A 26,140-nucleotide genomic window follows, 5' to 3' on the forward strand; every position below is an offset into this window, starting at 1 on the left:
ATAAGAAATGAGATGGAGCATGTTAATGTGTACTAAGTGGGTAAGGACCCAGAGGGGGGGGGGGGTGGTGTCTTTAGCCTGCCGTGGTGCATTTTTCCACATGAGATAACTTGGAGCACAAGGATGAGCCGGACGAGCAAACACAAAACCAACCACCCCGTTTATGAGAAGCCTTGGTAACTGCTGCATCATAAAGCGGAGCACAGTGACACAGCAGTCAGTCTGGGAGCGAGGGAGCAGGAAGTTAATTGTGAGATGAATCATCTCCTAACTGGACACCGGCAGGAAGTGGAGAGAGCGAGTGACGTGCAGGTTCCAGCAGGTAGATGGGACTTTTATCATATTTTTTTTTTCTCCAATCTCCTCTGATGAGCAGAAATAGAAGATACAGATTCAATTTGGTGCATAAGTCCCTGACCGGCAGCCTCTCGACCTGTGTACAAACTCCAAACACAAACGCACACAAACACACACATCCACACAAATGCTACGTCGCTATGGCAACCTGGCCTATTTCATTCCTTGAGTGTATTTCTCCTACAGAAGTGGAGTGGGGCAACTTAGGAGAAATTGTTTTTTAAATTGTCTTCCTACTTCAATTTACCGGCCGTAAATTTAAAATCCTGTAGAAATGATGTGCTGATTCGTCACAGCGACGCGCTGAAATGGAGGCGGACAGGAGCCGTGTCTATCACAACTTGTAATGAAACTATAAAGCTTTATATTTATCTGCAGCCATCGCACGCTGGTCCCACAACGCCTCGACAGAACGCCTTATCTGTACTCTAATTATTACTGTGCTCTTACTATATATGCTTTTATCTCCAGTAATGTTGTGAATTTCAGAGGGAAATGAAATATAAATGGGTGAGGATTTAGCTACTCATACAGGGATTTAAATGAAACCCTCTAGGTTTGATTAGATCACTGGAAAGTGAGCAAATGGCGACTCTGGCTTGATACAGAGCTGAAGAGAAGTAGGGAGATGTCAGTCTTTTCTTTTTATAGATTTGACCCCAGCTTCATAAGCCCCCCTCTAATGATCCACCAGCTAATGGTCTAGCGTAGATGTATATGATGTGTGGGGTAATTTATTCATCCCTAATCGCATTGGATTGGAAAAGATGGATTGAACCGAAATTCAGCCAAGAGGCTTTTGGGGACATTTCTGAAGGGATTGTTTGGCTCTACTACATTTTATATCCCAAGTTACACACCTTTTTACCTTTATATTGCACATATTAAAACCGCCTAATATTGTATACAGTATTTCAATTTTTATCTAATTTATTCCAGATTCATCCTTTTATAATTTACTACATTTCTCCCTAGCGCTGCTACTTCCTTGTGCCAGAGGACCAATCAAAATATGCGTTGCATCGCATCATATTGTATCGTATCGTTTCTTATCGTATTGTGTCGTATCACACCGTAGCCAATCTGGTTTGATCTTATCTTAATCTGTGATATATTCATTTTATCATTGCACATGTTCCAACTCCTTCTGGTCTCAATTTAAAAAAATCATACTGATTAAAATTATAATATTGAAATTAACTGCAAGAATTTAACAACATATTTTAATTGGAAGAATAATGATTTTATTTTGTTATTAAATTGCTCGTCTTGTGGGGTAAATTTCGTATTCACAAATGGATAATCATTATTTCCACCAAATTCACTGGCTTCAAATTAATCTATCCTTATCCTCAGATTAAAACTGTCGGAAAATTTAATAATATGTTTATTAACTGGATAAAAGTCTGTAAATACGCCCACGATGCATAATTCAAATTTACAAATAATGAAAATAATATCTTTTCGATTAAAAATAGATAATTATACATATAACAAAGGGATAATGAATCACATTATTTAACTGACTTTAAGCAGAGCCTCTGTTCTAGCGCAGCACCATCTAAACAACCAGTAGCCAGACTTTGCTTTGCACCTTCTGGCAAGTGAAAAGAAGAGAGACAATTTTTCCAATCTGATCCTCCAGTGTCAGGGACTTTCTGTTACAGCACCACGCAGGCAGTAAGACGTGGGACGTGGACGCTCGCCCCATCTGCACAGGAAATGTGAATTTGTCCAACACAGCAAGTGGCAGAATTGAAGCTGGATAACTTTGGGTGAAGTTCTATTAATATTCTACAAGATGCAAACAATGATGAGAGGAAATATCCTGCCAGGCTAAAAAGAAATAATGTTGGAATAAAATCTGACTGAGAAACAAATTCAGATTTGTATATTTCTTGTTACATTTAGTTTTGCCTACGTCAAAATGTAAAATGTTTTCTGCTTTTTTCAAATTGGGACACATTACTTTACAAATCAAATGCAAATGAGAGATCTCTCATGAAATTCAACAAATGTGTCACTAGATATGAAAGATACAGTAATTTAGCTGTGTGTGTAGACTATAAAGATATATATATATATATGTATTTATTAGGTTGTGAAGCACAGGTACAGGTATGCAAGTTCTGACTAAAATCTTTACTAACAATGCTACGGCTGAGATTCTCCTCGGGTTCGGCTCACACTAGCGTCCACATACAATCGTACTGTTTGTGTATGTGTGAGCGCATGTGTGCTAATGAAGCAGTGTGTTTTAAAAGGAGACGTGGCGTCCTAGCAACTAAGCACGGCTTCACAGAGCAGCGGGGAGAGATGCCGCTACGTGACAGGATTAGTCGGTGACCTCCGAGGCTTCTTTCATCTACCAATTAACACAGAGGAAATTCAACGGCCAGGACACAATGTGTATAGCATCAACACACACACACACACACACGAAGGTACACATCTACACAGCATCAAACACAGAGCGAGACGCTGATTAAAATTGTTATAGATGCTGGCGAGGTGACATTTTGCCCGAACATGTCTCCCCAGGTGGGAAATTTTGGGAGTGTGGAGCAGTCTGGGAGAAGCAATACACGGTATGTCTCTCAGTCTAATAAACAATACCATAGACTAAGCTTAATGAGCATGGTCCAGAGGCTATTTAATGATTTCTCCCAGATCAGCGTTGTGGGACTTGCTGAGATAATTGCACTGGGCTTAGCTGCAGACTAAGGGAAAGGGAGCAACAATGACAAAAAGAAGAAAAAAGTCAATTCCTAGGATGGGCCGAACAACCCTCAAATTAAAATGGTAAGCCTTGAGAAATGCATGCAATTAAACCCAACAGCTATAATAAATAAAACCCAAACAAGCCAAACAAAGAAGAAGAAGAAGATACAGCATAAGCCGAGATTGCGACAAATGACTTGTTCTCGCCATTCTGCATAATTTGTTGTTCTCTAATATCCCAGATAGGGCCGTGCATCCACAGTCATATTCAGGGAGGAAAAGTTTTGTGCTGACCTTAAAGAACCCGTGAGCGGCGTTTCTCTGTCCGAGCCAGAAGGATGCATCCTCAGGTACGTCCATGTACGGGGCTTCCACCACCCTCTCGTAAATCCTGCAAAACACACACACACAGAGCTGTTGGAGGAATCCCTGGAAGTTTCTACTCATCTATTCATCCCTCGTCATTTTTCACTGATTTCTAACAACCATGTCCCCCCCACCCACACTGCAGGCCTTGCCCTGTTAAATCTTTCTGTTAACTCTTTCTCCCGAGGAGGCTATACATAGCCGCATGCTCTCCGTGATTCACATGGTGTTACCGTCTGCTTCATTCATTGTGCCAAGGAAGATCCTCGTACATAAACAGTAACAACCCTTTCCTACAGCAGATGCATGTGCGATGCTGGTCTGCTCGGGGTGCATGTGACCCACGCCGCCTGCCGTCAGCAGAGACACGACAGTCTGAGTGTGGCTCCGTGCATTTAACTGCTAAACAACAACAATACACTCAATTACACAGAGTAATCACCGAATTAAGCTTTGGTTTCAGCTCTGTCACTCAGTCCACACACAGCCTCTCTCGCCTGCCCGCGTGTGCACACTTTCTTTTTCGTCCTTCTTTTCTCTCTATCTGATTTCAAAGAGGTAGGAACAGATGTTTAAAGTGAAATATCATGGTTATTTTTTTTATTTCTAATAGAAAGGCGAAAGGCAGCCCTCATTTAATTCCGTTCCCTGTCTTACACCTGCAAGACGGGGTTGATGCAACGTATGGCTGGGCAATATGGCCAAAAAGGATATCAAGATAAAATGTTAGATATTTAAATTATTCCATATTGATATTAGGGTTAGGGTTAAGGTTAGGGTTAGGGTTTATCACCATAAATGTGTCATGATTATTTTTTTTAAGTTTTAAGACAGATTTTTGCTCCCGAGTGAAGTTTCTGTCTTTTAACAACAAAACATTTTACAAATCTTAGGTTAAACAGTTATGCGTTACAACTCCTCACACAAGGAATAAGCATTATATGGATGTATGTTGAGCTTTTATTATAAGGCTATTAATGACATTTATTTTGCGATAATATCAATACATTATTGATACTGTTTTATTGGCCAGCTCTAACGCACCTTTATTCTGCCCTGCTCTACTGTATAAAAGATACAAACGGAGGGGCTGTCGTTTTTGCGGCACTAAGCTTGAAGTGGAGATGATCACAGATCCGGATCGTTGTGAAAGGGAGCGAAGGGAGGGTCGGACAGATGCTGACGTCGGTTAGTTACACATCACGCCTCTGAATTCAGAACACAGTTGGTTATATAAAAATCACCAGGGCAGGTTTATGCTGCCTGTAATAAGTTGAAGGTAAACGAGTAGAGCTGAAATTATGAAGGGTCTTAATAACAGCAATAAGATGGATCCCTGATAAAGAGACTGAGAGAAGGGTAGTGAAGAGGGCTGGCTGACATTTGTTGACCCGTTCCAAGGCCAGTCTGCATGATGTCTGGTGAAAAGGATGTATAGAAATGGCTCTACAACATTTAAGCATCTGTAACCACAAATGACTGTTTCGTTGGCAACAGCGACAGAAAAGTTGTTGTATTGAAGCACCTAAACATATATGTATGGATGTACAGGCATGTATGATATGTGTGTGGTGTTTCTTCTCCGTTTAGAGCTTACTGACCAACAATAGCTTAGTGAAAATATATGATGTGGCACTTAAAGTCAGAACACACCAATCCAGCTATTTGCCAATAACAAACACCAGTGTTCTCTTTTTCCAAATTCTGTACCTCTCACTTTGTGACTAATTGGAAAAAAAAAGGATGTAAAGAAAATGTATTAAGACTGAGGTGGTGTCTGTTTCCCCATTGAATGAATGAAAACACGTGAAAACACTGAATGTTTATAATGATGTTGACATAGAAACTGGACTTAAAGTGGACTTAAAGTCATGCTGTGGCTGATACTAATCCAGTGGATTGGATTGGTTCATCCCTCATTAACTCAATGACATTGACTTTTTTCAGTTTTAATCAATCATGAAATCAGAGATCCTCCCCCATTAATACTATTCTTCTCAAAACCAAACATATGTAATGATCAGAGAATTTAAAACCAATATGGAAAAGACAAAATCTAACAGGGTTTTTCATTCTTTTTTGTCAATAACCTATATTAACTGGAACACGTAGTTTGGTCAGGGATTCAGGTGTGTTAGTACTAAGCTGTTCGCCTCAAGCAGAGCTAAGGAAGTCGGGTTAACCCAGTTACTGTTTTCACTACACACCTCCATGTTTTTCATTCTAAAGTCGTAGACGTTAGCCCCAGAAGACACAGACTCAAACGGCATCACGTAGGGGAAAACCTCAGGTTTCACATATCTCCCTCAGGAGCCACAAAAAGAGTTTAAAAAACTTTTCTCCTCGAGACATAGACTAGGATGTGTGAAAGAGGAGGAGTTGCTCTTCACTGCTACACATATTACATAGAAATTCCCAGCTTCTTACCTATTGCAGTCGACATGCAGTATGATGTGAGAGGCACTGACGGCCACAGAGACCTTGTGCCACTGGTCGTCGGCCAGGCTGTAAGGGAACACCTCAGTGTGGGCCTGCTGGCCTTTGGTGCGGTAGTGAAGACGCACCTCGCTGCGCTGGCCACTGCTCTCCAGCTCCAGAAACCTGGAGAATAACAAAATACCAGCATTCTGCTTCAAGTAACAGCCGCACAAGGACAAGGTTGATGTTAACTACATTGCACATTATGTACTGACTCCTTATGGCCTCAATAGTCTGAGCAAAACACTTAGGTCTGTCGACACAGAAACCTGCACGCACCATTTAAGTGTCTGAACCAAGAGGTCCTCTCAGCTCCGTGTTGAGAGACGGCACATCCCTCATTTCCAGGCAGCGCACACTCACATCCATCCAGATTTGCAACACCATTTAGAATTTAATCACATCAGTAGTCGAGCATAATGGCACTATATGGCTGTTAGGTGCAACATCAGCAACACAGAATAATGGCCCACATGTAGAGGTTCAACTCTTTCCATTGGAGTATTAGTATTCACAGAGAATCCTCCTCTCCACACCAGTGAGACTCACCCTGCATAGTTTCACTGATGGAGAGAGCTGCCGATATACACCCATCCGATCTGCCTTCAAAGACTTATTTAAACTATTGCCGGCGAAAAAAAGGAAAGAATACGCTACATATTCATGCATGTGAGGCAATAAAATTGATTAATCGGCAAACCATATCTAATGGATGTACTCTCTCCCCCTGCCATGCATGCACATTCATCCTGGCTCCGTAAATGCCCTGGCTGTGTCATGCAGCGCTGCTTAGTTACATATGAACGGCTGGGAAAGCTAATCAGCAGAGGGGGGAGAGTCATTAACATTCCTCTGAGCTCGCACGCTCAGCGCTGACTTTAATGCACTAACTGGTCCATCGATGCATTATGTGGAATTCAGATTTCGGAGCTGATCATCCAACGGCTCAGCCGCCACAAACTGATGGAAAACATTAGCATGCTAACTGCAGATACAGTACGTCATTAGTTTTCGAACCACGATTACGGACTCAATGTTCGGATCGTTGATGGCCTGTGAATAATACGCCGGCGTACAGGATGATTTGCTTTGTTTACTCGACTGGTGCGTAAAGCAACTCCACGCTCATTGAATACAAATATTCAGGTTTCAATCCACATATTACAGATTACTGCTGATGTGGCAAAACAGAAAAAAGCTTCAATTATGGCTTATCAGTGCAGCTTTTACAAACAGCTTCACAGTACTCCATGGGACATTCTGGACCATAGTTATTCTTCTTCACAATATTTACATTTCCAAAAAGCATTTGTATGTATTTTATATAACACTGATTCAATATTGTTCATCTGTATGCATTTCTGTTATTTAGAATGTAGGCGGTGCCGATACACGCTCTTGACCAATCGTGGGTCAGTTTCAGCTGTAAAACTGTCATTTCATCCATATATATACAATCTATGGCAGGGGTCTTCAAAGTTTTTCAGGCCAAGGTCCCCCAAACTGAAGGTCCCCCAAGGTCCCCCAAACCGGTGGTTCAGACACCTCGCAAACCCTCTCAGACTTATTTTTCAGTTACAGTAATGTTTTTTTTACATTCTACAGTGTCTATTTCTCAGTAAATAAAAAAAAAAACTAAGCAAAAAAAGGTCAAACAAACAATTTTTAGGTACAAATACGACCATCTACGGAGTTTGGTCCGCCATCTTTTATTTTTGAGCTTCGCGCTCTTTAGACGTGAGCATAAACGCGATCTGATTGGCTAGTGCCTGTGCTGTCGTATTTGCATGAAAGGTGCTGTGAACCGGTGCCCAGCTTGAGAGAGCTCCTGTGTGTAGCTGAATGTGTGCATTGCTGACTGAAAGATAACATCTTCTGCCTCAATTTATCCGTTCGCTACAATATGTTGGATTCATGTCAATTTGTATCTAAAGACAATATATACAATTCTGGTTCTGAAGACATGAATTATGTGGGGAAAACAATAAAAAAAAAAAGAAAAAAAGAATTGTCTTATCCTCCAAAAATTTCGCGACCCCTCTGCAGTACCCCCACGGACCCTTAAGGGTCGCGGACCCCCTGTTGAAGACCACTGGTCTATGGTATATCCAAGCGTTAGATCCTAAATGAATATCGAAATACACTTCCTGTAAATAATAAACCATCATTCAAACAGAATGTGCTGTGAAAGAGGAACCGATCATACCTGTGCTCGGAGTGATGGATGGAGAGGATGACCCCGGAGTTGAGGTGATCCTGTTTGAGGGTCACCAGCACAGTAAACTCATTCTTGCCTCTCAGCTTGTGCACCATTTGCTCAGAGACCTCAGCGGGAGCCTTGACTTCCCTGGAGGACCCTGAGAGAAGACAGAAAGATCAGGTATTATTAGACACCACGCCTTGTACAGATTGATGCTGAATATATTGATGACAGGGTGATGCCACTGAAAAGCTGTTTAAACACATCACACAAACCAAATTATGCAGATGCTGCGTTAAATAATTTATGAGAATAAATAAAAATGCTATATCTTTATCAAAATCAAGCGATTTTTCCCAACTGTAATAATTTCCTTGATATTACTTTATTTAAACAACAGAATTCTGGAATGAAAACACCAATTAGATAAAGGCACATATTATGTCACTGTTAATTACACCAATTTAAAATATCCTGTTGAGAAAATTTAAAACACGTCAGTCATTTTGGGAACACAAGTCGTCGGACAGGAAAATTTGCTGTACAAAACTCCTGAACATCGGGTTGGGACTTCACAGGCCATACGCTCTAAATATTTAATGTTTTCACTCTCTGGACAAATTTGAATTCATAAATGAAAAATCAACACTGAACCCCCGAAACACACTAAGTGGCATGAATAAAAATCGACAGAGAAGTTCCTTTAAAATGTTTCATAGCCTGAATAACTGATGTATTGACAATGTGCTCCCATACATTGTCAACACATCCACACGTTTAATATCTGGGGTTTCCAGACACTTTGACGACAACACAGTATTATGGAGGAATTTTTTTTTTTACGTTTGAAAAATCTGTCCCCATTTACTTCAATTGTATTGGATTTGGCTGCAACGCTGTTTACCCCTGGAACTCCAAAAATGTTTTGTGGACACAAACTCTTCCCCCACCCTGCCCCCCCACCATCGGCATAGTGGTGAGTAGACAATGAGTGAATGTTCAGTTTTGGCTGAACTATCCCTTTAAGTGCCGTCACACATGACATCATTTCATTCACCCACCACGGAAACTGATCAAAAGCATTATCAAGGGTGTAGCGCTACAGCCTCATGAATTGACATGAATCGACAGCTGGTGGTGCGGAGAGCGAGGGCGTTTTCTGTGCTGTTCACTCGTGAGCTCCTGTTCCTCCTCCCGACTCCACACAGACGTCCATGCCACTTTAATGGAGGCATCAATAAATGATGACGTTTCTCAGAAGCAATCACATCAAAGAGTTCACTTCCAGCTATGGGATGCATGCAAGATGCCCTGGCACACTTAAGCGCTCCAGGAAGCTAGCGTGGCAGCCTCTCCTCAGTGTATTAACATTATTTCCAGCTGGTGAGAGAAGCCAATTAACACAATGCAACATGAAACAGCAAGAAAAAGCCACGACTGGTGTGCTCATCGCTTTCATGCGACACAATGACAACACTGAAATAACAGGAAGCTGTGTTCGAATTTCTCTTCTTAAACCTTCAGCAAAGCACTTATCATGCTAGCATTAGCCCTTTCTGCCCTGATGGAGGCTTGTAAGCCACTCAGGGATACATTTGGAGTCATTTCTGTCTACACAAAAACTGCTCACTGGATCTGTTTCTCAGCAGCAGAGATGCACAGGGCCCGTTTTCATGCATCTTGCATTGCCAGCAGAGTATCATTCCAGTGTCATTGGCTGAGGCGGGACAGATGGTCCGATGACTGTGACAGGAGTTCTGCCTCGCATTAATCTGCCTCCGTCAACAGATCCCACTTAATAACCAAATCCAAATGACCACTGGTGACAGTAACCGCAGAAATGATAGGATATCATTTTGTGTTTACTGAGCCTTATAATGAGTCTTATATTTGAGCATTTTTTACACAAATGCTTGTGAAATTTGTAATTTTCCACTTTTGTAACAAAGATAAGCTCCGGCCAGGTCAGTCTAACCCCAATGTGCTGTGTTGGACAGAGGGAACGCTGACATTTTAATCACGGGCAAAATGAGCGCAGTGGGAGCAGGTGTCAGGGCGGGGTCCGCACGGAGGGACGGTTGATGAGGCAGGGGGGGGATGGGGAGGAGTGAAGAGAACCACTACACTGGGCTGCTCCACAGCTTGGCAGCCACGTTTGATCTACGAGGGGATAACTCTCATCGCCAATCTTTGTACTTTGAGGGGAAGGGGCTGCTTCAAGTGGGTCTTTGGGGGTTGTAAAGGGGGCGGAGGAGGCATCATTTGGATGGAGTGATGAAATTGGTCTGTAGGAAAAAGCATACTGATCTCAACACTCCTAACTGGTCTTCAAACAAATATCGATCAGATATACAGAGAATTAAAACTAACTAATTATTTTCTACACTTTTTGGATTTCCACAATGTGCTTAAACAACAAAGAGATTTCAATATATTTTTATTAATATAACAGTAAACAGGAAATGAAAGGTGAGCATGGATGTTGGACATAATTGGCCCCTCCCTGTAAATGATGGCCCCTTTGCAACCCCTGATTTAGACAAATTCTAGATCCGCCACTGCTCTCCATTCCCTAAAAACTACATGAAGGAGCAGTAGATTAGTTTGTGCTGTGATGAGGGGGCCACCTTTCCCACCTTCCAAATCAATGTGGCCCTGCAGAGGGGGGCCTTTGGTCGATTATCTATTGGCAGCAGCCTGGATGGGGCAGCCACCTGCTCCTGTAACCACCACTTTGACGGGAGATATTGACTCAAAATAGCTTTAAAATGATGATGGAGCAATCAAATTCCAATCAGCAAAAGATTTTCAGCAGAGCTCTTGTCATCTCTTGTCAGAGAGACATACAAAGTTTTACTATAGGGATTTCCAAAAAGCCTCCAGCTCAACAGCATCCGGAGGAAGCGCAGCTTTGGGCTACAGCCTAATCTTATCTCCTGTGTGCATTGTGCTCTAATGGTCACACTCAGGCCACAACTTCCATCCCTCAGCATCACCTCTAATCTTAAACGGTCTAATGTGGACTTATTTGGTCTGACCCTTAGGACACACACAGCTGTAAGACCCCCACACTCAGTATTTCATGTACATATACACCGGTCACTTGCTCACACATCGAGTATTTAGAATAGGTGCCCTGCAGCAAAGCTTGAGGGCGCAGCTATATCGAGCTTTAACACAGTCCCTTTCTCACACACTGCTTTTCACTTCTACCTGTGCTTACAGAGTGAGGGTTTTTGTACTGGAAACCCCCCCCAGTAAAAATAACATAGTATGAAGTGTATTTTTTATTTGCATTACATGTATGGCTTCTGATTAAATTAACTTTCAGAGGAAACTGGGATGCTGATATGGGAGAAGAAGATCATAGCCACTTTCATATGTGAATAATGAGGACTCTGGTTCTTTGGTCTGGACTGCCAGTACAAAATAACACCTCCTACATCTCCCCGACAACTCTTCAATAACATTTTGCGAATAAGTCATCTTTCCAGCAGCGAGCCGTTGCGTAACGCAGTAAACACGTGGAGCCAAGAGGGGTCAGGATAAACACTGTGATCCAATCAGTAGAGGAAGAAGCACAGTATTACAATAAACCGGGTGAAAATGTACAAATTTTTGATTGCATAATGTTTTGTATTTAAAAAAAAATTATGATAGAGCATATTTCCAAAGGACACATTTTATCTGTTGGCCTGAGCTGAGAGGAATATACGTGGGAGGGTTAGGCAGAAAAATCTCTCTCCAGAGGGATTAGACTAATGATGAATTCTCCCCCGGCAGCAAACTGCAAAGCTTTCATTACTGTCAACACACACACATGTGCACATTAGTGAACAGGTGTAGACGACAACATGTGCAAACAAAGAAAGAACTACAGACATTTTGGCTGTAGCCTATACAGCTCCACACTAACAGTGATTCAATACCAATAGAGAGAGACGGGCGCAGAGAAATATGCAGCAACATGGGGCTACCACAAAACCACAGATAAATGCATTCACTCACACACACAGACACACACACGCACACGCACACATACATGCACTGCTGCATAGGCCGACCCCAAAAAGCTGGTCATTACAGCTCCTGAATATTCCACCCTGCTCACTCAATCTGCATTCGGCGCCCCGTCTCCCCCCACTGTGTCTCCACTCTCCTGGAACAAATACTAAACTGAGCCAAGGGCACCTCCAGGACTGCTTTGGCCAGCATTCCCCCCCCCCCCCCCCCCCCCCCCCCCCCCCCAATTCTCAGATCGCCTCCTCGGTGACCTGTCATTCACACATACACAGAGCTAATGACAGGCTCCCAGCCACCCAACTGTGTAAGTGCCCTGGGGGGGTAGAAATATCTCTCTCTCTCTCTACATGGTCACCGGTGCTCCTGTGTGGAACATGGGATCAGGCTCGCCTCAGAAGGCGGTAAGCAAAACAGACCTGGACTATGGGGAGTTGGGGGATGATGCCAGTCAACAGTTTGGAGAAAAATATATTAGTATATATATAAAAAAAATATATGAATCAAAAGAAGTGTGATCATCTTACATTTAAATAGAAAATCTTGATTATCTTGTTTTCCCAGGGAATAATTCATGGATCTTGATAATAAAAACTCTGTCCAAGTTAGGGAACGGATAGTTATGACTGTGTGAAATTTGGGTGTAGCTTTATTGAATTGAAAGCAACTGTTAGGCCTTGGTGGAGGAATGCGCTCCACTGCGTGTCCTTCTAGATGTTTAATCACAAAAACAGACCCATCACAAGGCCACACAGAGTTATTCCATCTTTCATTGAGTCCTACGTTTTCAACTGCAAAGAAATGTCATACTGCACAATTATGTGGACTTGTAAATTGACCAAACTTTTCTGAAAATGGGTGTTGTTTTTTTATGAGACATAATGAGGGAGATTGTCCAAAAAAGATCGATAGGATCCTTGACATTTCACAAATTTCGACGTCCTTGTTGCTTGCTAACAATTCTACTGTGTGGTCTGGGTATTTATAGTTGAGGCACATTTGGACATGTCAGCATTGTTTTAAGCCCATTCTTTAAGCTCTTCACCTTCAGGGAATACAATATGAACTCCTAAACTGGGCTGAACTGAAGCAAAACAGTTTCAAACACAGTTCTGTTCGGTCACTCATTGCTTATATCTGAAAAAAACTGAAATCCTCCCCAGTTTAAAAGTAAAGGTTATTGAACTCGTCATGTATTACAGTGATATCACCCACGTTAGCTTGGTTTTCAAGTTAATTCAAATGACATGACATATCAAACCTTTGTTACAAGCTGCCCACTTTGGTTTTTCGACACAGTTTTCTAATTTCTCTCTTCCAAAGCATAAAACTGCATCACTAAAGTGCTTTTGAAGTCTTCTGAAATAGTTTTAAGGGTCTGTTGTAGGATAGATTTTTAGCTTTAGGCTTTAAAAAACAAACATTGTACCCACATTGTATTCACTTTGTTCATGTATGTGCTTTTTTTTCATGATGCAACCACATTTCTCTATATTACATCACAAGCTTCTTTCCATTGGGAGAGATTTGCAATGATTTGCAGAACCTCATGTTCCAGGAACTGAAACATTAAAATCAGCAAAATATAACACTTGCTTATTCAAAGCTCCTTTAAGCATAAAGTTTAGAATGAGAGTTACAAGAGACTCTCGTTGATTCTTATTGGTCAATTTCCATTTTCTTTCCCTGTCCTTCTTTAAGTCTGGTGTTAGCTACACATTGGCCACTGGACGTGCTCAGAAGCTGCTAATCTACACTGGAGCTTGAATCTTTGAATCTACACTGGAAACCCACGTTTGCTGTTCCTATTCAAACACTTGCACACACACACACACCCACGTTAAAGCAGGATAACTCACAAGTCCCTGTGTCCACTTTCATCCACACACACACGCACAAACACACAAAGATCTGCTCCTATATTATAGATGAGTCTCTTCCATCCTGTTACACTTCAGTCACGGACATAATCACCACAACTTACAGTGAAACACCTCACCTCGGTGTGTTCAAACAGTCGGAGCAAAAACAGGATTCTGAGACAGACAGGACTCACACACACACACACACACACACACACACACACACACACACACACACACACACACACACACACACACACACACACACACACACACACACACACACACACACACACACACACACACACACACACACACACACACGGAGAGATACAATTACAAGGGAGCCTTGTGCTGCAGCTGAATGGATGCTTCTAGCAATTGTGCTGTTTGCACTTGGACTGAGTTTGGTCCATACGCTCGTAGCCAGAGAGGCAGAGGGTTGGTGCATGTCTGTTGGGGGAAGGGAGTGCTTCTGGGTGTGGCCCCCCCTGCTTGTTTATACAGAGACAGATAGACATCTCAATGACTCGATATTAAAAAGTGGTGGGCGGCTGGGGGGCTGCTAATGATGTCATGATTTTCTTTGGTGGTGGGGGCTGTGCATCACCTGGCATCGGGACAAGAGAGGTGCGCACTGCCCCGGGGCTTTTCTCCCTCTCCCTGGAGGTCCACCTCTCCTCATGCCGGGCAATGTAGCAGCTGACAGCTACCTTCAGAAGCACCAGCAGGGGGGCGCTTAACAACCATCAACCCCCCCGCTCGCTGCTTTCCTCTCCCCGACTTCCACACAGAAAACAACACACTTTGGCTGCTGTAGCGAACGGCATTGTGCTCGACACAATTATTTATCCATACACGCATTCCTATAGTGTGAATTACATTCTCTTTCACTTTCAGCTCTCACCAGCAACCCCTCCTCCTGCCTCCACACCCAGCACCCAGAGATAACAGCCAGCCCTTCAGCCCTTCAGGCAGGCAGGCAGGCAGGCAGAGCAGGGGACAGCCGGGGATGTGTTCTGCCTGCTATCTAATGAGCGTCGGAATGTCACTGTGGGCCTGTCTCCTGGTCCCAACCAGCCAAGCATCCACACATGTGGAATCAGCACAGTCTATCAAACAGCTGCCAGACAGCTCTGCTCCCTATCTCTCTCTCTCTCTCTCTCTCCTCCCTTGTTTTCCTTCTATCTCTCTGCATATCTACAGGACTGTTTGTGTGTGTGTGCGTGCGTGTGTGTGTTTGTGTGTCCCTGTCTATTTCTGATCACAAACAAGCAGCAGGCCCAGGTTTGCTTTAGCGGGTACACCTCTCCCTACTGCCTCCCCCTCACTCAGCATCATTGACTTAACATAGACATCCCAAATGAAGGATGGAGGCTAGCAGTGCCATAAATAACACGCCGCCCGCTCTGCCTCTGCGACTGAATGTACTTAGCAGAGGTAATGCAGAGGAAAAACAGAGAGTAATGATGGAGAGGTGCCAGTTGCGAAGCCCTCTTGTTTTTATTTTATTTTATGACAAAAGCGGTGGGAGCTTCTTTCTACGACTGTCTTTGTGGCCCTCTCTCTTTCTCCAACTCTTCCTCGTGCATGGTCTTCCTCCTCCCTGCCTCTCACCACCTGATTCGGTTCTACAGCACTTCTGAGTGTTGTCTAAGCGGGGGACATCAAATGGCCTGAATTCACGATGCTGATGCTGGAGTTGCTGCTCCATGCAGAAGAAGTGCAGCTGTCTCAGCCGCTGTGCTGCCGGATTTGAAGATATACCCGCAAAGGAGGCGAGGAGAAGCAGAGACATGTCAACAAATGTTTGTGGTGTTTCTCTGCCCCCCCCCTAAACAACATTGTCACTTTGGTATATCTTGTGGTTCCGTGTCGAGATCGTCCTCGTGAGGATTCAAGTGTTGCCACATCCTCCGTTTCCCACTGATCTGGGAGCCAAAAGCAATTTCCCTCTGTTGCTCCCATTAGCGGGGTTGTGATAGACATCTCCATCCCTGTGATGACACTGTTTAACAGTCTCATTTCGGACTGTAATAAGTGTCTGACATTAAATGACGATGATGTAACACCGGCAAAACAGTGGATGAGAAGATAAAGCACGGGCGCAGCTTTGAAAAATTCATTATGCACACAGCTGAATGCCACATATATAACATACGTAGCCGGCCTTACAGCCGACACCACGGCCATCTGACTCACTCTTCCGCACATTCATACTTTCTGGGTATAGAAACTGTTCCGCTCACACACTCCAGAGGATCACCCATGGCTATACTGTGGCAGGGGAACGTTCACCCTCCAGACTCACATCATACATTTCTGCGAACACGGGGTTTTGTCCCTGCCTAATCTGATTATGCCCCGTCTTTATGATTCTTTGCGTGATTCACCCATCTACCCCCCCCCCCCCCCCCCCCGCTCTCTGCTCGTCCCTGCTCAGCCCACCAACCCACTGCCTATTGTTCAGGCAGGTGGCAGCGTGGGCCCCCCCCCCCCGAAGGAAAACTGAAAACCCACTGTATGCATGTTGTCCCCCTGACAGTTATACTATGGAGAGTAAGAACCGTTTGCAGGCATATTGAGGTAATAATATCATCACACGATCTGACATTATGAGAAAGATCCCTGCATCAGGCATCTCAGAGGAGCGGATCCGAGGATTTATGCAATCCTGTTAGTCTTGCAAGAAGATGTAAAAAAAAAACAAAAACATTAGCAGCACTGCAGATTTTGTGTCAGTTTCCATTCCAAGCTGTTTGTATCTTCCATTTATGAGGGAAACCACAAGGAGTGTGTATGTATGTATGTGTGTGTGTGTGTGTGTGTGTGTGTGTGTGGGTGTGTGATTACTGTACCTTGGAAGTGGAAAGCTCGAGACTCGCTGTGGAAGCCCTGGACCTGAGTAACTCCATCAAACCCTTCTCCAAGTGTCAGTTCATCAAACACGCTAATGCGCAGGGCAGGGTCAACCCCAAAACCTGCAACTAATGTGCACACAAACAAACACACACACACACACACACAGAGAGAGAACAACATTATTGTCATTGTTAACAGCAGGCAAGGACACGTGTGGTGCTGTATAAAAACACAGGGGGTGTCAGGGGAGGAGAGAGTTCAGTACAATGCACAAACAATAAATCAAGTACAGGTCTGGTTGTCTGTGAGAAGCACACAGTGTCCAACACGCGCAAAACAACACATCATTTAATCATGCCCTCGGATCTCTGAGGCTACATGTTGCCAGAGAGTGCCGGTGCGTGATGATGACAGCATCGTGTCCTACCTGGGGAGGCGCAGAAAATGCCGAGGACCAGAAAGAGCTGTAATAATCCCATGGTGAATGTATAAAAAAAGATATTAGTCCATGTTTTATCCACTTCCCGAGAGACGGTAGATTGTTCAATCACATGCGACCGACGCTGTCAGCCTCCTCGCACAGACGGCTTCTACCAATCCCAAATGTTGAGCGGAGGCATCATCACAACTTTAAGATGATGCAAAATACATGGAAAACAATGCAAATCCAGACGGAGGAAGAAGAAGAGGGAGCGTCACGAGGGTGTAGATTATTCCATGAAACGCGCGGTCTGCTCCATCAGCACAGGTGGCAAACAGAGGACTCACAGGGCGCAGCAGCCGCTTCCTCAGCAGACGCTCCGGCAGCAGCAGCAGCAGCAGTAGAGTGAGAGCTGCGCACCAGAGGAGAGGAGAGGAGAGGAAGGGAGGGGAGAGGGAGGAGGGGGAGAAGAAAAGATCTGATCAGGAGCGAGAGAGGGAGGCGGAAAGAGGGACAATGAAGCCCCCTTGTGGCCTGAGGCGAGGAACGCCTTGGTGGATCCAAAACGAGGCTGCTGGTGTTGATGTAACCACGCCTACTGGAAAGAGAAGAAAATGTATACAGAGCAAAAATTGTAAATTCCTTTTGAAACAACCGTTTCAAATTAAAGGTGAACAGATTTACCACTGTCACTGCAGGTCAGCACTGTGGTGGCTACTGCGGGTTTTGGCTACATACTTTTTTCCCCCAGACTCATGTGGTCACTGTCACCTGAAATCTGATCAAGTCATCTTTGGGTCCAAGCAACACAAAGATGTGAAGAAATTCCTAAAGGCCGACTTAAAACCATTATGAGGCCCCCTAGTACTCGACCTTTGACTGCCCAAATCCTATCAGTTAACCTGTGAGTCTATCTGAACATTTGTGCCAGGATTCTATCGAGGTGTTATCAAGGCCAAAGAGTTTTGCGAGGTCACATTGGCCTTGACCTTTGATCTCCACGTTCTAATCAGGTCATCATTGAGTCCAAGTGAAACATTTGCTCAAAATTTGAAGAAATGTCTTAGTTTGGGGCGTTTGTCCTCAGGTGAGCACATCATTTAGTAAGTATAAGGTTTCCAAGAAATAAATAATGATTTGAGACTCAATTTTGTAGTTCTTATTGATAAATAATACATTTCCTCCATCTGGAGTTTTCCTCCAAGCCCACGCAAAGAAGGAAAACAAAAAGCAAAGAAATAAGCCATGTGCATTTGAAGCCGTATGAGGAAACAGAGGACCCTAAAAAGGCACTTGAGTGGAGCTCTTGCACAATCTGCCCCTGGTGGTTTCTGTGAGTCCTGTTGAGATGGTGGGGTAATGAGAAAACCCCTCAAGGAATAACTTTGCATCGCTCACATGGATAAGGGTTCGTTTTCCCTCAATCAAACAATGTGTGCATCAAACAGACAATTTTTGGTTAATTTTGGACCGAAAGCATTTTTACTTCAATTAAAAGTGTTCTATTATTTTTGCGGGGAGAAGATTAAGTAGAAATTTGTTTTTGCACTATGTAGATTTTTTTTTTTTGTTTCAAGGAGCCATTGAAACCCTGATCAAATCCAAAAGAAGCCTTCTTGTATGGCACATCCTCTTGAGTTGTTTCAAACTAAAACAGGGCTAGCAGCATTTCATAACTTCTCAATCTTGGCTGATCTAAAACTCCGGAGTAGCGTAAGCCGGGTGTATACATAGCAGAGTAACACAGAGTTCCACACAATACACATACACTCAAATCACCTCTATGTATTTCTGCAGAAAGTGGTAGGGTAGGAGTTTGTTCTCCACATAAGAGCCGAATCACTAGAAACCCAAACCATCACCCGAAGACAGGACTTGGATCACAGCGAAGAGTCTTTACAGAGGAGTTGTATCAAGACACCTGGCTTGTAAATTTGCATTGGACAAAGTTCATTTGCTTATATATCCCATGAGCCACACAGTTCTTGAAGCTGCTGAACATTGGTGAACTTATCATCTCATAGCCAAGCTTTGACTTTACTACAGAAGACTTTATGTTGTGAAGAAGCACCTTTATTCAGTATATTACCAGTCTTTAACTAACTAGTTGGTAATTTAGGAAGGATAGTTCATATTTTTCACTCTATTAAATTGTCAATCCGCATAGAGTGGTCTAGAAATACTAAGCCAAAGGCATCTAGATCTGGATTAGCCTTTTCTTAGTCCTGAAGATGCTCCAGCTTCATTTGTTCTACTGATGTGTGGAAGTTCCCCGAGCATTTAACCCTCACCAGTGTTTCACAGAAGAGGTCAAGGTCACATGACAATCATCTGTAGAGTCTCCTGAATCAAAGTGTATTTGTGGGTTTAACTGCTTGGAAAGGGAGGTCAGGGTGGGGGCATTATGTGCAGCTGATCAGTAACCCCCCCTCTCTTTTCTGTTCAGAAATGGTTGTTCCAGTTTGAAGGGGATGGCCTCCTTCACTGCTCTTTTCCACCATCTGTCTCCTCTATCCTCGTGTGAGAATAGAAGCTGGTTGGAGTAAAATAATTGTCTGAAAGCATCAAGTCTACAAGAAGTGTCATAAATGTTTCATAGAGTTACGACCTCCTGTACACTTACATTTCCCTTTCTTCAATTAGTGAAGTCATCCTGTAAAGTCCAAGTTTGCCTGTTTGGCAGGTGCTATGAAAATGAATAAAAAGTGAGTGCTCGGCTGCCTGTGCGACTCAGCCCCCGTTAATATCTTTTTATAGAGCACAGATGCTTTGTGCTTTGAATATTTGTTTATTCATCTAGTATCCTCTTCATCCAAGGAAGCATTTTTTTCAACATTGCTGTCTTATCAGCAGCCACGCTCTGCTAGAGATGATTATTTGAAGGGTGATAAACAGTTACATTTGAATCCCCTGAATCAATTTCCTGCAACCGTGGCCAACCCCTGGATCAAACACTTTTCTGTTGGCTGAGCTGCTCTGTTGAAGTAGGCTGACAAGTAGAGGCCAGCAGATATGAGTATAGGAACAGTTCCAGAAGCGTGTGGTGCAGAGCTCCTTGCTGAGCGCCCCATGTAACACCAACATATTTGTCATATCAATCCGCCTCCACTTCTTCTAGGGTTTTCATTAGGAAAAATTTTATTAATTTAAAACGGATATATATATTGGCAAACGGGCTCTTATCTAAAGCTTGTTCGTAGCTCCACAGTGAGCAGCTAATGGATGCCTATTATGGATAAAACAAAGGCAGCCAATTGCTCTGCGTGCAGAGTGTCACATCAGCTTTGTGAGGGGGCCTCCACCCATCTTTTCATTATTAATACTATGAGATTTCTTCTGGGTCCAGACGTGGGGAAATGTAATTACTTTTTATTGCCCACAAGTTGTCATTTCCTAAAGTGCCATCAGGAAAATAAGCGTCATTAAAGTAAGCGCCCAGCCAGGAATGAATAGTAATAAAAAGCACACAGTGATAACACACACTTGCTGTGCACGTGCCCGCAAACACATACAGACACACACACACACACACACACACACACACACACACACACACACACCAAATCTCTCTGGGCAAGGACATGAGAAACATGAGGGACAGTGGGAGTCCTTTTGTTCCTCTCCTCTTGAAGATCTAGATGGGTGATGCATTACAAACGTCTCATCACTTAGAGCCATAGCTGTAGCACACAGACACGCCACAGATAGAATGGAAATCGCTCAGAGTCGCCATTCCAGGGTTTAAATGAACTGCAGAGAGAAGCCTCTGTTCCCACAGGGCTCTCCTGGGATTCATCTGTTGCATAACTCCCATGTTATACTGACCTTGTCTCTTTTTTCAAATCTGACATCCATGAGTCATATTAAAAACTGTGTGCCAAAGAGATATTCATGAGCACGGCTTTGATTTCATAAGTTAATTTGAATATGAAAGGGAAATTTGACTTAAGTGACTACATAGGGAATTGTGTCTTTGGAAATCCACTATGTATAAGTTGTAATTCAGGCACAATATGCGATTCACCAAAATATAAGAAAATGTTAAACAAAGGTTTGATTCTAAAAGAAGATTTTTTTTAAATCCTCCACCACACTAATCCTCTAAAATAGACGGTTCTCGTTCTCCCAGCGCCATCTTGGGGTCATGATGGTGAACTGCAGCCACAGAGTCTGCAAACAGGAGCAGTACTGAGGTCAGACAGACAGTGTCACCCTGGGACCATCTCAGGCCTAAATACATGATGAGCTGAGATCTGGACAACAACAGAGTTAGTGCACAGACGATGTGGATCGAAAAGAATTATGAAAAAATATTAAAGATATGAAATGCTGTATAGTGCGGGACCTCCCTTACTGGTTTATTGACGTTTCAACCTGTTGATGTCTGGGACCAAGGATGTGTTTATCTGTACCCTGAGGTTTTGTATTTGTATATTTGAACAGTGGCATTATCTATTTTGGTACACAAGGATATAATACTGGTATATTGTGAAAAACCCAAACTGTGAAGACGATTCTGAAAAAAATACTTGTGGTAAAGTGGTAAAACTCTCCTGATCACAAATCTGCCACATGTTGCAAAAAAAAGATTCATAGAGCTTATAATAATTATTATTATTACCATTAAACGTGTGAAATTCATAAACAAAAGGAAGGAAAGTGTGAAACAAGAATCGTCTATATGGGTTTTGTGTATCTTTTATGAGTTTATGTGTCTTTGATTTAATGACTGTGAGGTCAAGTGAAGACGGATAATTGCTCATAATTGTACATTTGAGAATGTGTGTTTTTTTGTCCCAACATGTCGTCCCTGCAATGGACTGGAACTATGCTGTCTCTTGCATGATGTCAGCTGTGATTGGCTCCCGTCCCGAGCTACCTTCAAAGTAGAAAAAATGGACTGATAGTAGCTATTTATTAAAGTTTTTCCAACCATTTTACCAAGTGCACCAGCAATGCAGGAGCTAAATATCAACGCTGTTTATTGCTCAATATTTGTGTCACTGTTGCAGAGGCCATAAGCTGAGGTACCTTTTTCTTTTATGAACTTCTATACAACCCCCAAGCTATAGGACTGAGCAGGCTTACGTCATTGATTTGCAAAAGCTCCATTTAGTAAACAGTGAAAAACATTCTACCACTCTAAAGACCATATCAAAAAGGCAAAATTTTGGGGGGAGAAAAAGACATAAACATGCAGGAAATTAAACGAAGATTAGCAAAAAAATATGTATTTTAAACGGTAATCGGCTTAACATGAAGAAAGCCTTGATCGTAACTTGGTTCTACGTGGGTTGATCTTTTATAGACTGCCCAGGCAGTGCGGTTGCCCCACACAGCCACTCCCATTCCCCCTGGATCCTATTGTGAATGTGTGCAGTGAGCTGGCTCATTGGGCCCTCGTAGTGAAAGGCCCACAGCCATTCACTCAGCATACAGAAGCTCATTAGAACTCTATAGACACACAATTGTGAGGCTCACATTAGAAACTTCCTCCTCAGGGGCACAGACACCGCACACAAAGTGCCAGTTTGCTGCTAAGCTAAGCGCATTGTCTTCCTGATTCATAGAGCCTGGCCCTCCATTCACGATATTAAGTTCGAGTGGTGGAATATCAATTGCGTGTGCAATGGGCCGGTATCTTTTTAAGAGCTTTAGTGGGGTTAAAAAAGAGAGAAAAGGGATCTCAGCCGGACTGCAGAGTGCGAGCTTTCAACAGGGCCATTGTGAGGATTCTGAATGAAGGGACCCCTGTTTTTTCCCTCCATTTCTTAAAAGAGATGGACATCAAATAAATTCACATGAACTTGCTTCAGGGTGTTTCCAAGACCTACCGTTTAAGAATAGCTTAATTATACCTCCCTCTCCTGGAGAGCTCTATTGGAATCTGACTAATTACGAAGTGGTGAATCTTAATGATGATACGCTCTTAGCTGTGCCTTTTTAAAATGTGCACACAGTCGTGTGAGATTTGTTCCTCCAAAAAAACATCTGGGAAAGCAGAGAAATATCTGATTTTAACAGGAACATTTAAGGCAGGTCGTTTTGAGGTGCATGGAACGACTTTTAAACTTGCCACAGATTCTCATTCGTTGTTCGGAAGCTATTCGAATAGGAGAGAGTTTGACTGCACAAATAAACTAAACAAAACTCTTCAATGTCATCACATAAAACTTTTCAAATTGAAAACAAATACATTCCCTAGCTCTGAAACGCCATCTGTCCCTCCTGTTTTCCATGTGTGGCTTATAAACAAATGAGTCCACCACACAAAAAGCCTGGGACCTACCACTGTCACAGGTCTATGTGCTGCATGTTACCACACACTCGCTACACAAAAGTAGAGAGTGCATACAGATTTGCTAACACTCATCAAGTGACAGAGCGCTATGCCTTCTCCACCAGTCTGAGGAATAAAAACCTCAAATTTGATTACAAGCAACCTTTGGCTCCCTGGCCATCACACAATAGGCTGAGCTGTCTGGGCCAATTTCCATGCTCAGCATGAGGTATCTACACGCGCAGACTGCAGCTCCCTGCTCCAACACCCCCCCGCACGCACACACACAGGAAACCCCGGACCAGTGCGGATATGCCTGTTTACTGTGCCTAAACTCCAGGTCCGTCGCCTCTCTTGTTGGACTTTCTATTATGATGTTGAGGATCATTAGTTGCAGTGTGAAAGGTTACACAAGCTTCTCATTCGACATGTTTGTACCAAAACATCACCACATGCATACGTGTGGCCGAGTTGCCACCTCAAATATCAGCGTGAGGTGGTTGGATCTGCCGCCTGTCGAGCCACATGTTTCTACCACTGCCAACCTAGAACTGAATCCTACCAGGATCCCACCAACCCCTCTGTAAATGTACAATACGTTTTGACCCTATATGTCAAATAGCCTTTCACACTCTAAATTAAACTATTATTACAAGTAAGTGTTAGGAGGGTTGTTTCATTAATGAAATCTTGTTCTATCAATTTTTTTGACTATAAGTGACATTTACAATATACAATAATGCTGTCGTGTTATACACATAAAATAAAAATGTACACAATAAGTCTGATTAGTGTCAAGAATTTTCATCTACTAAAACAATTCAGTATTAGCATTTCATAAAACGTTCGAAATTTTTTTTATTTTAAATTCTTACAAAAATTATAACACTGTTTAGTGGTATTATTAATAAAATTGTAATGCAATTCCATCAACTAAAAAAATCAAGTCATCTTGTAAGGCAGTACAAAGTGACCGTAGATTAGGTTTTTTTCTTAGATAAAAGTTTTATTTTATTCAATTCTTGCACCTTTTCCTATTATTTTACCATGTTATTTTGTCAACATGTTATTTTAGTCAACACATTATTCTGTCAACACATTTATTCACACCAACGTGTTCTGTCACCTTTGGATAATTTAACAATTCAGAAAACTCTCACAGGCTAAATGTTTCTGAAATGAAACAGCATAAAAGCACATTGTTAATGAACCTCTGTGAGGTTAGTCTAAAGCACGACTGAGCTCTGAGGAGTCCGGAGAATAGAGAAAACTATTTACTACTATAAAGGTCTGTTTGGTGCATGTTAAACTTTTGCCAGCAGTTCATTGTCTCTGGTGTCTATCATTTAATAGGCTAGTTGACATAATGAATGAACCAGACCCACCTTCTGCCACTCCAGAAAGGACCCCAGCCTTATCTGAATTGAGAAGCACATTAGACCCTCTCAGCCAATCACGACGCAGCCCTGTAGCAAAGTGCAGGCCCGAAAGAGGAAGAGCAGAGAACTTTTGTTTTCTCCAGAGTTTAATGAAGTTGGCCTGGTCACTCAAGAAGGGATTAGAGGAGAATTTGGTGTCACTGGGCAGTGACTGCTGAAGAGGGAGCTCGAGTTTTCGGGTCACTGTGTGAACAGGATGGTCTCAGTTCAGAGCTACACCAGGAGGAATATGCCTGGTTCTCCTCCCGCTTTACCGGGTTTCGGGAGCTCGGGGAAGAGCTTTCTCATTGACAATCTACTGCAGACGTCTTCAGCCCGCTCGGAAGGGACAACCGGGGGACACCTGAGACGAGCAGCATGTGAACATCCCAGAAGAACCTGGGGCCCTGAGCATAGAGCCTTCCAAAGCCAGGCCCAGGGTCCCCAGCAGGTGAAAGACCTAGGAGGACCACTTCTGCCACACTCAGGTGAACTGATTTCTTTCTTTCTAAGCAAAACTTCTTTTTTTAAACTAAGTCTAATATATTTGGTTATGACAGGGTTTTAAATGTGTGGAGCTACAATGTTATACTTTAACACATTGACAATTTCGGGCTTCTGCAAATATTGTATTTCTTCTTTCTAAACGGCTCTAATTGTTATAAAGATACATAATGTTAAGGTATGAATTAAGCTTCAGGCATTTCTTCAATTTTAGATTATCTATAGCTCTTAAATTAAAATTAGGTAGATTACATGTCTTGTAAGAGGGCTATGTTGTAAGAGGGATCACAACTACGCATGGCGTGAGTCATTCACACACTACCATTATTAACTTTTTTTTATGTAATCAATGTTTAATTTATTATCACATTCATTTTCCAAATTACCAAATTAATTTTAAATATTGAAATGTGTGGCAAAGTAAAGAAAACGATTATTTTAAATTAGTTATAAACTCAACAAAATGAAATTTGAAATAAAAAATTGGTTAAACATTTAAATAAATACCAGTAGTATCAACAAATAATTGATAAAGTCGAGAGTAGATAATTGGATCTACTGATCCAATAGATACAACAACTGCAAATGTTTTGAGAAGGAAAATTGAAATTTTTCTATTAGAATACTATAAAGATATGCAAGAAATATTTG

General features: G+C 42.6%; 1 protein-coding gene across 1 annotated transcript in view; it reads right to left on the bottom strand.

The window, feature by feature from the left end:
* nell2a (neural EGFL like 2a) overlaps positions 1 to 17,662 on the bottom strand; it is an 84,217-nt gene extending 66,555 nt beyond the window's left edge. The window contains exons 1-5 of the mRNA XM_053427094.1: positions 17,294 to 17,662; positions 16,863 to 16,991; positions 8,129 to 8,279; positions 5,872 to 6,045; positions 3,373 to 3,469 (exon numbers count right to left, since the gene is read on the bottom strand). Coding sequence (XP_053283069.1) covers positions 3,373 to 3,469; positions 5,872 to 6,045; positions 8,129 to 8,279; positions 16,863 to 16,991; positions 17,294 to 17,345 — 603 coding nt within the window. The 5' untranslated portion in view covers positions 17,346 to 17,662. The remainder of the gene's footprint in view (positions 1 to 3,372; positions 3,470 to 5,871; positions 6,046 to 8,128; positions 8,280 to 16,862; positions 16,992 to 17,293) is intronic.
* Between the last annotated feature and the right edge of the window lie 8,478 nt (positions 17,663 to 26,140).

The sequence above is a fragment of the Pleuronectes platessa genome, chromosome 7, assembly GCF_947347685.1.
Source record: "Pleuronectes platessa chromosome 7, fPlePla1.1, whole genome shotgun sequence".
NCBI lineage: Eukaryota > Metazoa > Chordata > Actinopteri > Pleuronectiformes > Pleuronectidae > Pleuronectes > Pleuronectes platessa.